At 38.9% G+C, this 13,351-nt stretch overlaps 1 protein-coding gene across 30 annotated transcripts in view; it reads left to right on the forward strand.

The window, feature by feature from the left end:
• Caps2 (calcyphosine 2) overlaps positions 1 to 13,351 on the forward strand; it is a 52,112-nt gene that overhangs the window by 16,518 nt on the left and 22,243 nt on the right. For 14 of the 30 annotated variants that reach the window (XM_076553901.1, XM_076553905.1, XM_076553904.1 and 11 more), the window contains 7 exons: positions 438 to 549; positions 2,402 to 2,451; positions 4,841 to 4,886; positions 4,975 to 5,100; positions 6,822 to 6,995; positions 8,057 to 8,179; positions 10,850 to 10,917. In XM_076553901.1, the coding sequence (XP_076410016.1) occupies positions 472 to 549; positions 2,402 to 2,451; positions 4,841 to 4,886; positions 4,975 to 5,100; positions 6,822 to 6,995; positions 8,057 to 8,179; positions 10,850 to 10,917 (665 nt within the window). In that variant the 5' untranslated portion in view covers positions 438 to 471. Of the gene's footprint in view, positions 1 to 434; positions 550 to 2,401; positions 2,452 to 4,840; positions 4,887 to 4,974; positions 5,101 to 6,821; positions 6,996 to 8,056; positions 8,180 to 10,849; positions 10,918 to 13,351 lie in introns of those variants that run through there. The other 16 variants (XM_076553910.1, XM_076553911.1, XM_076553902.1 and 13 more) reach the window with 3 other exon arrangements.

Here is a 13,351-nt window from a genome sequence, read left to right on the forward strand (position 1 = left end):
GCAGCTGCATGGCATCTGTGTTCCTCTCGGACTTGTGATTCCATCTCCTGACCTTCTCCATCTCACCCAGTTCCTCCTGCACCTCTGTTCTAAAAACCTGTGTGGAGCCAGTGAACCCAAGGGAGTCAGCTTTCCCATATCAAAATTTAAATTTAACTCCCCCTGAAATATCTCTTTAGCCGTGAAAAAGACACACGTTCACCAAGTGTAGAGATTAAGATGTGGACCTCTTCGGGCATACATCGTGCAGACTTTCATGAAGTGTGGTCTATTTGCATTACCCAAACTTGATTTCAGTTTATAAAATTATTAAAGATTTAGTATTGGCCATAACCTTTCAACGCAATTTCTTTCTATGGAAAAGTACTGTGTATGGGTGATTTAAAATTAGAATAAGAATGACCACTTTGCATTTATTTTATTTTATTTTTTTAAAGTACAGCATATTGCATGAGAAATACGTACATTTGAATGGACTTAGAGGTCAAAGGTGTGGCCGCATCTAGGAGCCAACCTCGCCTGTTTTCTCGACGAAAGAATTCACTGCAAGTATGTAAGCCCCGGAATTTTCCTCTTACAGAACGATTCCTTCAATTGCTTCCACCGTCCTTTCCTCCTGTTATTATGACTGTTCACACCCACAAATATTTAGGATCAGCATTTCCTAGATTTGAAAGTCCAGGGCCACCAAAATTGAAGATAATCATTATTTTAAAATTTGCCATTGGTTGATCTAGTTTTAATTTTTTTAATTTAAGATCATTGCTTTATCATTGTTATTTCAAAATCCCCATGTGTTTACAGAAAATATAAGAGAAAGAAGAAAATACAAAGAAAGAAGAAAATGCTATTTTCTTTACAATGTTGCCCCTATTACATGCTAGTGGATTCATGTTTAATTAGTGCATCATTTTAAACTGCATATTTAATCACACACCTTATAATCATTTTATATATTAAATACTCTAAAAGTATTAGTGTTTATATAAGATATAGTGTAATTTATGTACAAAGGAAGATTTAGGAGCTCATAAACTGAACTTTCTCTAACTTGTATACTGTTTATTTAAAATGGAATTTCAGTGACTTGAATAGCTTGAGTTTTATTTATTTTGTACTCATAACCTGCTTAGCATAAAGTTAGGTACTAAAGACCCAACAAGGAATGAAATGAAGAATTAGCTCCTCTAGCCTTACAGAAGAGAGTCATGTTCTCACAGTATTAAATTCAACTAAGGAAGATATTTAAAGGAAAGCCATAGACGTTTAAAGCAGAAAGGTGATAAAATGTAGGCTGCAACAAAAGGTTTCATTGAGAATGACACCTTCACTCTCTCGGAGTGTTCAGGATTCTGAAAAGCAAAAAGGTGAAGAAGTTAACGACACTAGTCATGGCTACAGCATCAAGCCACAGAGCTATGGATCATATAGCAGTCGCCATCTTGCTATTTTTGTATTTAAACCCACATTAAAATGTTTACACAGCACATCTTATGCTTTTATATTAGTGTAGGAAGGGCATCTGGATTTGTATAGTGAGGAACCTTCTTCTCAACTCTCAAGACACCACTCTTTATATTTCATGGAGCAACTAAATGCAATTTCTCTCTCTCTCTCATATATTGTAGTGATTTTATTTGTTTATTGATAATTTCATATATTAGTACTATATTTATATGATTTTCTATTCCCTCACTTCCTTCCATCTCCTCTCATGCTCCCTAAACTCCTTCCTCTATGGCCGCTTACTCTTTATTATAATACATATGTATATAATTTATAAATATAACCTGCTGAGTCCCTTTAGTGTTGTTCATAGGTATATGCATTTAGGGCTAACTACTTGGGATTGGTTAACTCATCAGGGGCTTTTCCCTGGAGAAGAGGGATCTCTCTCTGTCTCAGCAGCCATTTATTGCCTGTAGCTCTTTATGTAGGGGTGGGGCCTTGAAAGATTTCCTCCATCCACAATGGCATGTCAACTGGTGTTATTATTTTTCAGGTCTTGGTTAAACAACCATGCCATTGAGGGTCCATGGGTACAGCTTCCCTATCATGTATATCCCTAACAGGGGACATCCCAGTCCTCTGGCTGTTACAGTCTTCCTAAATGCTCCAGTCTTGCTTGAGGGCATATCTTCCAAAGCTGACAGAGTCCTGGGAAGGTGGCCATTATCTGCGTTAGTTATCATTTTCTCCATATCTTAAATACAATGAGGAGAGTCTTGGGAGGCACATTTTCTATGGTGTTTATTGAAAAAAAAATAATTGTCTTTAATCGCATCCAGTCATGACTTAATGTATATATACTTTTAATGTATAATGCACACTGATTCCTCTCTCTCTCTCTCTCTCTCTCTCTCTCTCTCTCTCTCTCTCTCTCTCTCTCTCTCAATTAAAGCAAGGATGGACTTCCAGATCATGGGCAATCCAGCATCCATGCCTACCTGTGTGAGCTACATTTCTTCACATTTTCATTGCTGAACTGGCACGTTTATGATAGCTTGAAGTTAAAAACTATCTATAGACGTATAAATTTTATTGTGAACTGCAGAAACACCTACATAGAGAAAGCCTGAATATTATCACTCCAGAATTGAAAAACTTCTTTTAATAGGATAATAGGGATACGGATAATATTCTGTTTTTCTTATTTAATACTGTTCTCACATTTTCCTAAAAAAAAAAATTCTTTCTTAGAAAATTCATTTTGTCTTTAAGATTCAAGTTTAATTTAAAATAATACATAACACCACAAAACTGTATGAGTTTAGGAATTCTGTAGGGTATTTTGATAACATGTATAAATCAGGGTAAGTATACCTACTCTAAATGCATATATTAAAGAAATTTATGACATTCTTCATTTTGTGATTAGCATAGTAAACGTCATCTAATAGTAACTATACCTGTGTTTAAAACTGTTATGCTGAAGTATATGAGAATGTTATTGATATTATTAAAGCCTTATTTTTTATTTAGAATATGTCATACATTATTTGAAAAGTATTAAATACTTTGAAGTGTACTTTTCATATCATTTAGATTACAAGACATGTGATTTGTTAGGTTGAATCACACCACATTAATACTTTTTGTAGACTAAAAATAAGCCAAGTCAATAATTTCATCTGTTTCTACATGATAGATACCTTTATCTTAAGCTAGATGTGAAACTTAAGTTATGATTAAGTAAAAAGTTATGCTTATACACTGAAAACACAATCTAGATAATATGGGAGGGGTGTGTCAAGGAGAGTGTAGCAAGTGATGTTCCAGTTGTGTGCTAATATATGTTTTACAGTTGTGAAAATTTATTAAGTATTTACTATACATTTTTATTTGCTCATTTATAAAAAGTAAGTGTATGTTAAGTTAATCAAAGCTTTTGTTAAGTAAATTTATATATAGCAAGAAATTTATACATCTAATAAAATAGTTAAACTATTATAAAGTCCATTTAGCCAGTTTGTACCCATAGAATGCTTTGTTTTTCTCTGAATATCTGTAATCAGCCTATAGTTGTAGTGATGAACCAGTTGCAAGTTGAATGTTTGTTGATATTTTTACTTGCTACAAAATATTATGAGTGGTTTCTTGGGGAAACCAATTTTGAATGCTTAAAATAATATTGTTGAATTTTCTCTTGTGCCACTGTCCTGGCTGGTTTTGTGTGTCAACTTGACAATAGCTATAATCATCAGAGGAAGGAGCCTCAGCTGAGGAAATGCCTCCATGAAATCCAGCTGTAAGGCATTTTCTCAATTAGTGATTAATGGGGGAGAGCCCAGCCCATGGTGGATGGAGCCATCCCTGGGCTGTTGGTCCTGGGTTCTATAAGAAGGTGGGCTGAGCAAATCATGGGAAACAAGCCAGTAAGCAACATCCCTCCATGGACTCTGCATCAGCTCTTGCCTCCAGGATCCTGACCTGTTTGAGTTCCTGTCCTGACTTCTTTGAGTGATGAACAGCAATGCTGAAGTGTAAGCCAAATAAACCCTTTCCTCCCCAACTTGCTCTTTGGTCATGGTGTTTCACTGCAGCAATCGGAACCCTAACTAAAACAGCTATCCACTACTTGACAGCTACAGAAATATGGTGTATTTCATTTGATTTGCATTATTAATATTTCTTCTTCTTTTTAAGTCTCGGAAGTCAACAAAATAGTAAATCAATTCTTGCTTCATATTATTTGCTGATTTCCTTGCAAACAATCCAATGCTGGTGAACAGAATTGGGACGGGACATGTGCAGTTATAATATGCCACAGATACAGATCTTACTAACCTGCTATGTCCTCACCTCAGCAGCACACAAGTTCCCCTCGGGCATGTACAATAGAGCAAGAAAACCATCAGGACAGGGGATATGGAGTACTTACTGCCTTTGTTCTTTTCCCGTGTGTCTGTAGATGTGTGTGCTGTGCATCTGTGCTTCGGGGAGCCCTTCTCATTCTCCTGAGTGCTCCTGAGTGCCACAACTGCCTAGCTTTTATGTGGGCTCAGGGGATCTGAACTACTGTCCTGCCTGGAAAATGCCTTGGTCATTGAGGCACCTCCTTAGCCCCACCCTTGTTCTGAATATAATTTATTTAGTTATAAGTTTGTGCACTTTATTATTATTATTATATTTTATTAATGATGATTGTATTTAGTAATCAGTTTGAAAAGCTGCTGAATAAACATTTATCAAAAAACTACAACACTTCCTGCCATGCAGTGGCAGCCAACACACCATTAGCTTAATTGTGACTTTGTGTAGATAATGTACTTGATAATGCTTCTTCTGTTATTACAGACTCACTTTAAATTTTATGAGCTGTATAGATTATTTCTTTTAGGGTCCCGCCACTTGATTTGGGAAGCCTTGTTGACTCTGATGAGGAGGTAAGTTTAACTTTATATTTAATATAATAAACATTTGACTACAGTAGCACCCATGAGCATGTACTATCACTCCATTTTATTTTTTTAGGATAATTTTTCACAAGCACCATGTAGTACAATGCGTGTTCATCTCAAGCCACCGCAGTTACCTTCTGCTCTGGGTTGGGTTCTGCCATGTCAAAGGCCATATATTCAACATGATCTAAACGAAGTGGTCAGTATGTGTTTCACTGTTACTACATATCACTGGGGCTGTGCTCGGCTTAAACTCTTTGCCGATTGGTCTATGCTCTGCTTGGTTTACATCGTTTGCATATAAAAATTTCCAAGAATGCGCCGGGCGGTGGTGGCGCACGCCTTTAATCCCAGCACTCGGGAGGCAGAGCCAGGCGGATCTCTGTGAGTTCGAGGCCAGCCTGGTCTCCAACGAGAGTTCCAGGAAAGGCACAAAGCTACACAGAGAAACCCTGTCTCGAAAAACAAAAAAAACAAAAAAAAAAAACCAAACAAACAAACAAAAAAATTTCCAAGAATGCTACTGATAGTTTTTTAATACTGATAGTTTTCAAATATGGGAATGGCATTTTAAGTAGTTCCTGTAAAGTTGGGAAATTACAGGTGTTTCTAAATATGGATGACAGGGATTTTAAAAAAATGTAAAAAATGAGATCATATCTTATTATTTGAATGGCAGAACATTGATTTCTTAGAAATTAGTTCAGATTTTAAGGTACTAGAGTACGATGGAGTTGGAAAATAAAATTTTACTTCATCAATAATAGTAGTAATAAATAATACCACCTTAGTCTGTATGTTTCAATGGTTGTTGCTCTAACTGTAACCTCAGTGCTTGTCTAAGACTGAATGAATGTCCATTGACTATTATCTCTTGCTACTATGGAAATTTGACAAGCAACCACAAAGTACTAGGGAGTAAAATATGGTACTATTCTAGAAATGGCGACCAGTGCTTCTTAGTGTTGTTAATCTTTAATTCCTAGGACAACTTTGATCAGAAAAAAAAAAAACCTACATAAAATACCTAAGAAAAAACTTTGATGTTAATTCTTTAAAGTGACTTTTGTAAGCAGACCTTCAGCTGAGCAAAGAGTAAAGGATTCCTGAGGGCAAGTGCCCATTCTGGTCAGTTCACCTCTGGTCAGTGCTCTCAGCCGAATGTTTTAAATGTCCCTTCTGTTTGGAACGCGGACTATGGTAGTCTTCTTTAGAGCTAAGAGCTAAAGTAAATGGTAAGCCTGGCAATGTCAACAAGAAAATTACTATTAAAAGAAAATCCTTTTCTGCTCTGGCAGTGCTGGCCCACGCCTTCAATCCCAACCTTCGGGAGGAAGAAGCAGTCAGATCTTTGTGAATTCAAGGCCAGCCAGGTCTACAGCTTGAATTCCAAACAGCCAGGTCTATACAGAGAAACCCTGTCTGGAAAAAAACCAAACCAAACCAAAACAAAAAACCAACCAATCAACCAACCAACCAAACAAACAAACATACAAACAAACACCCCCCCCCACCCCCAAAACCAAAAAGTTAAAAAAAGAAAAAAACCTTTTCTGGTCATCAAAGAGAACTCTGAAAAATTGTGATAAGGGTGCTGAATTGTAGCTCTCCATAATCAATAGCTTCTGGCAGGGTACAGATGGGGAAGGACTCAGTTTTCTTTAAGAGGCTGGTCACTGGGAGTTCGACCCTGTTCCAGTGAATATATGGGCAACACAAATTTGACTTATTATTTTTTTCTTTTGGTTTTCCCCATGGGGGATACGCGTCACAAGGGTTGTGGGGTAGGCCTGGGAGGACTGGGAAGTGAGTGTGCTGGGGGGGGAGTTGTTTATGAAGTGAAATTTCCCAATAATCAATAAAAATATTAGGAACAGAATACTTTTCTCCGGGACAGCAGACTTTCTGTTTTGCCGCTAGGAACAGGACATAATACCTGAGGATTTGCCAGCACCAACAGGCAAGTACAAGCTAAAATATCAGCAATATGCAACTGACATGAAAGAAGGTTATAAACAGTACCTTCAGAGGATGGCAGAAAAGGCAAAAGCCGCTCGAATGCCGGACACTTCCAAACCCAAGGTGGATGAAAAGGTAACGTGAACCTTTGTAAAGTATGAATGAAATTTAAAGTGAACAATGCCTGCGTCTTAAAAATGCCATTTCTGCTGTTAATTTAGAAAGCTTAATACTGAACCTTTATTTCCATAAGCCAGGGCTACTTGAAGTATTTTGCATATATCATCTAGGCTAATCTTCACCACAAACCCAAGGCTCTATTGTCAGTATCTTTCACACAGAAAATTTTATTCCTATACTCTTATAAGTGTGACCTTCCAAGGAAGATGGACAGTGAGGAGAAATCTTCGAGGAGAGACTCCTAAAGTCCATCAGGTTCTTGACTAATTGTTTATATATAAATATCATATATATATATATATATATATATGCAGTTACATATCTCCCATTTATAGAAAGTTTTGGTGTTTATTTTTTTGAAATCCCAAAGACTCACTTAGTACTTTTGAATATACCTTCATGGAGAATAGTCCTTGCTCCTCATGGCTACAAGGACTGACCTGACTTTGGCAGTGAGGGAATGAAGGAAGGAAAGCCTATGGGCACAGAATAAACGGGATTGGGTAGACTGGGCTCTCAGTAGAAAACCCACATCACTCCAGAAGCTCAGCCTGTTTATCATATAGAGCTGAATAGGAAGGCAGAGTTATTCATCTGATAAACAAGGAGCCAGGGTTGTTCTATGTTGCTGAATGAGGAGGCAGGTTTGGCTAATCAACAGAGCCATCCCTGCAGGGGACAGTTCTCAGGCTGTAAACATCTGGAGGGAGAAAGCTACGATGAACATTTTCTGCACACCTAATGGACATTGGCACTTGGACCAGGAGGGAAGGCTTTGCCATTTCCCTGAGCCTAGCCTGGGGAAGGCTTTGAGATCTCCCCAATTTATGACTAAAATGAGGCTCAGAAAGGTCATCTAGCTGAACAAATGGAAGAACTGCATCCCAAGACAGGCTTCTACTCTTAATTTTCAAACAGCCTTTGATCTATTTCCTGGTTATCTCTTTCCTGGTTTTGTTAAAAGCAGGTATTGTGAATATGTGCCTGATGGTTTGTTTATGGCTTTCATTGTATAGTGTGATCAGGTTGAAGAAGCTAGTGTGGATGACCTTATGACTTTGGACAGGAAAGCCCTCCTACAGCAAGGCTATGTGGATAGCCCTTACCGTATAAGGAACAGTGCAAGGAAATCGGATGCGGTAAGCCATCAGCAGTTTGGTTTATTTGATAAGTCACTAAGGTATTTACACTCCAAGATTGTACAGTTATAATTGAGTCAAGAATTATAACAGTGAATTTGGACTAGGTTAACTACTCATTAATATTGAAATTGAGTCCTTAGTGTTTATAAACAATTTACTTGTGTTAGGTATATTCCCTGAGGAAAATTTGTTTTGAATCATTGAGTTTGTGAAAATTTAGTTTACTCTGCTCAAAATATTTATTCGCCACTATGTTAGTATGCTTTGAATTTGATACCAGTTTCCTGCCACAAAAATAAGCCCAATATTTTGGTTTATTTTTAAGATTATGTTTTGATTACAACATTTCTCCCTTCACCTTTCTCCCTCAAAACACTTTGTGTGTGTATAATATATATGTATATATACATATAGACACATATATGCATATGTATATATTTTTGCACACATATATACAATTTATGAGCTACTGATATTATAGACATTTTAGGCCAGCTATGGAATAAATAGTCTGTAGCACAAATTGTTAGAAGGTCTTATCAATAAAAACAAATCTGGAACCAGGTATTGGGGTGAACGCTGGAAATTAGAGAAGCAGAACAAGCCACAGCTACCTCACCTTGCCAATTCCTCAGCTGATTCTGTTTCCTCAGACTGGAAGCCTCTAGTCCTCATTCAGAATGAATCTCAGCTGAACTGCTGCTAAAAGCCTAAATGCTTAACCAGGCTAAAAGCTTCTAGTTCCTGGTTTTCACAACTTATATACCTTTCTGCTTCCTGCCATCACTTCCTGGGACTAAAGACATGTGTCACCATGCCTGGCTGTTTCCAGTGTGGCTTTGAACTCACAGAGATCCTGATGGATCTCTGCCTTCAGAATGCTAAGATTAAAGGTGTGTGTGCCACCATTTTCTGGCCTTTATATCTAGTGGCTGTTCTGTTCTCCAACCCCAGATAAGTTTATTAGGGTGCACAATATTTTGGGGAACACAACATCATTACAATAGTCCAGGAATCAAGTAAGTTTTCTTTAGATAAAATGAAGACTGTAGCTGGTGGTGGTGCATGCCTTTAATCCCAGCACTTGGGAGGCAGAGACAGGCGGATCTCTGTGAGTTCCAGGCCAGCCTGCTCTACAGAGCCAGTTCCCGGACAGGCTCCAAAGCTACAGAGAGAAACCCTCTCTCCAAACAACCAAAAAAGAAAGAAAAAGAAAAATGAAGACTGTAGATTTTGGGGCCAGAGGGATGGTTCAGTTAGTAAGTATTTACCTTGAGATCACAAGGCCTTGAGTTTGATGCTTAGAACCCACATGACCAAAGCTGAGTGCGGTTACATGCACTCATAATCCCAGTGCTAGGAGTAGGGCTATGCTGATCCAGGGCACAGTGTCCCCGCTGTCTAGCCCAGTGGTTCTCAACCTGTGGTCATGACCCCCTTGGCAAACCTTGATCTTCAAAATTTGCATTATGATTCATAACAGTAGCAAAGTTACAGTTATTAAGTAGCAATAAAAATAATTTTAGAATGTGTGGGGGCTGTCACCACAACATGAGGAACTGTATTAAAGGGTCTCAGCATTAGGAAGGTTGAGAACCACTGATTTAGCCTGATTGGTGAGCTCCAGGCCAATGAGAGACTTTGTCTCAAAAAATAAAAACAAAACCAAAAAAAGGTAGATGCAATCTGGAGAATAACACTCCAGTTTGTCATCTGACCTGCATATAGATGTTGATATAAACACACACACGCATACATGCACACATGCACACACACACACGCACGCACACGCACATGCACGCACACACATGCACATGCACACACACATACACACACGCGCACACACACACACACACACAGGCACACACACACTTCAGACTTTTAATATTAAACTTAAATATATATATATTTTTTTTTTCCCTCAAAATCAGTGTGTGTGTGTGTGTGTGTGTGTGTGTGTGTGTGTCTGTGTGTGTCTGTGTTCATGTTGAGGATCTTCCTACAGCAAGTTGAGATGGGTTTTGCAGGGTGTCTCACCAGGGAGCTCATAGGGAAAAAGGGCCACCACATTCTCCTCCTTTGTTCTGACATCGAAATGCAAGGCAACTTGTTGGAAATGGAGCAGGATGTCCACTGAAATTTCAGTGCATTCTTTTTTAGTAAATGGTAATTTGAGATTTAATGGGGCTGGAGAGATGGCTCAGAGGTTAAGAGCACTGGCTGTTCCTCCAGAGGTCCTGAGTTCAGTTACCAGAAACCACATGGTGGCTTATAACCATCTATAATGGGATCCAGTGCCCTCTTCTGGTATGCAAATGTACATGCAGATAGAGCACTCATAGAGAACATAAATAAATGAGTCTTTAAAAAAAAATAAAGCTGGGTGGTGGTGGCGCACGCCTTTAATCCTAGCACTTGGGAGGCAGAGGCAGGCAGATCTCCTGCCAGTTAGAGGCCAGCCTGGTCAACAAAGTAAGTCCTTGGACAGCCAGGTCTGTTACATAGTGAAATCCTCTCTTGAAAAACCAAATTAAAAAAAATTGACTAATTGGAATTTAACATTAACAATAGTAATCTATACGTATGGACAAAACATTCATATTTTATAATGTGCATTAACAGTTCTGCGTTGTGGACAACAAAATTGTTTTTCTTTCATCTTCTCAGGAAACTGTGGCTGTAGAGAAGAAGAAGCAAACTGTTGCCGAGCAAATGATGATCGACCACTTATCCAGGTGAGGCTGGTCTCTCGTAAGTGCCCCCTGTTCTGAAACTGACCACTAAATATCTTTGTCTTGCAAAGCACTCCTATGCTTGTCAACCAAACTTTCTGTTCACTGCACTCTTTTCATGTTAGCAACTTTTTGAAAAAACAGATGAGGGGAAATACTTAACATTCAGGCTGGGGAGACAGTTCGGTCTCTGAAGTATTGAGGACCTACTTTAAATCCTCAGAGCCACTGTGGAAAAGACAGGCGTGGTAGCAAGTGTCGGTAATTTCCATGCAAGGGAGGAGACAGGTGGATTCTTGGGTCTTGCTTGTCAGCCAGCCTAGCTTACCTGGTGAGAGACCCTGTCTCAAAAAACAGGACGGGTGGCTCCTGAGGAGTAACACCAGAGTTTGACCACTGGCGCCAGGTCACATGGGCACACATATGCACCCACATGATCATGTATTCCCAGGCATTCAGGCCCAGATGCATGCATGTGCACGTGCATGTGTGCAACACATGAATGCACACATGCACACACTTAAGAATTCTACTGATTGCCTTTATTAAATATTTTTATTTAAACTACTTCATTATTTCATGACAACTTAATGGACATTTGAACTGAATATGAATTAGAAGACAACATTTTTTTATTTAATCATTAGATTTCTAGAATTACTTTCTAATGGGATGTATGCTTTTGGGCACCATAGAATTATTTAGAGTTACCTTCTGATCTATATTGATTTTCACATGATATTGGCTTTTTGTCATAGCACCTGTAGAAAATTACCTTTCAAATTTAAGGAGACTAGTAAGATATCTTGTTGAAACCAGGACTTACCCCCGAGCCTGTTGCTACGGTTTCCAAATGGTGACGAGCATTCTATCTTTCCATTAGAAATGAAAATCCCACAGAGTCACTGTGGCAACCTGGGTGAATTGTGTAGAGTTGAGAACTGTGAAAGTAATTGTCAATAATTTTTAAATCCCTCAGAAAACTGTATGAAATATATACAAAGTGATAAATTATAGTGTGACAAAAAACATGTTTAGTTTGGTGGCTATCCACATCCGATTAGCATATTCTTTTTTTCTTTTCTTTTTTGCATTTGGTGCAGGAGATTGAACTTAGGGCCTTCCATATACTGTGTAAGTGCTGGCAAGTTCTGTGAGGTCATTGTAGCTAGAGTTTTCCTGCCTGGCCAACAGTCAGGACAAATCTCTGTCACCTACCAGTCCCACAGCCGCTCAGACCCAACCAAGTAAACACAGAGACTTATATTGCTTACAAACTGTATGGCCGTGGCAGGCTTCTTGCTAACTGTTCTTATATCTTAAATTAATCCATTTCTATAAATCTATACCTTGCCATGTGGCTCGTGGCTTACTGGCATCTTCACATGCTGCTTGTTATGGCAGCGGCTGGCAGTGACTCCTTCCTCTGCTTTCCACTTCTCAGAATTCTCCTCTCTACTTGTCCCACCTATACTTCCTGCCTGGCCACTGGCCAATCAGTGTTTTATTTATACAGAATGATATCCACAGCAGGTCACTGTCTGCAAGATGTCTTTTTCTTTTCATAAGAAAAGTGGTGATGTCACGGCACTAGATAAAGGGGCCTCTCAGTTCTCATCTTCTTGGCCCATCAGCAGTATCTGTCTCCACGGAGACCCTGCACCTTTTGGAAGCAATGCTCTCTGATCTGCTTGGCTTTCTGCTGGCCACACTTGGCTCTTCTCTTTGTAGCCTTTATTCTCAGCTCTTGTTCATCTAGAGTCTTTAGCTGTGATCCATGAATTCTGCATCTCCTAGGTTCAGTCACAGCTCAGGACACCTGCCGAAGGATGGTACCAATCACAGAGAGCTAGGTCCTCTTGTATCAGTTAACCATCAAGAAAATGCTCCCCACAGACATACCCACAGACAAGTCTGATAGAAACAATTCTTTGTTGGAGGTTCCTTCTTCCTAGGTATGTCAAGTTGACAACCAGATGCCTGGGAGAAGACTAGTAAGCATCCTTCCTCTTGGATTCTGCTTCCAGCTCTTGCTTTGGCTCCCCTCAGTAATGAAATGTAAAGTGTAAGATGAAATTAATCCTTTCCTCCCCAAGTTGTTTTTGATCAGTGCTTTTACAGAAACAGGAAGAAAACTGGAGCAAATTGTCTTAACCAACATTCCTCCCAGTGTTATCAGAAACCAGCGAAGTGTCTGTCTGAAGAGTACTAAGAGAAAGACGCACGAAGCTCTTGTTTCCCTTCGGAGTTTCTAGGTGTTCTTATATTCTTTTTGGATGAAACTGCAAATAACTGTATTCACCTTTCATGGACAGTATTTTGATAATCAAGTACACCCGTATATGACGAATATTGTTATGACAACGGGACAAATTGCCATCTGGTGTCTGACATTTTCCAACTGCTTGGCAATAAGTGAGCACACATTTTGTCATGC

This window comes from Peromyscus maniculatus, chromosome 18, assembly GCF_049852395.1.
Source record: "Peromyscus maniculatus bairdii isolate BWxNUB_F1_BW_parent chromosome 18, HU_Pman_BW_mat_3.1, whole genome shotgun sequence".
NCBI classification, from domain to species: Eukaryota; Metazoa; Chordata; class Mammalia; order Rodentia; family Cricetidae; genus Peromyscus; species Peromyscus maniculatus.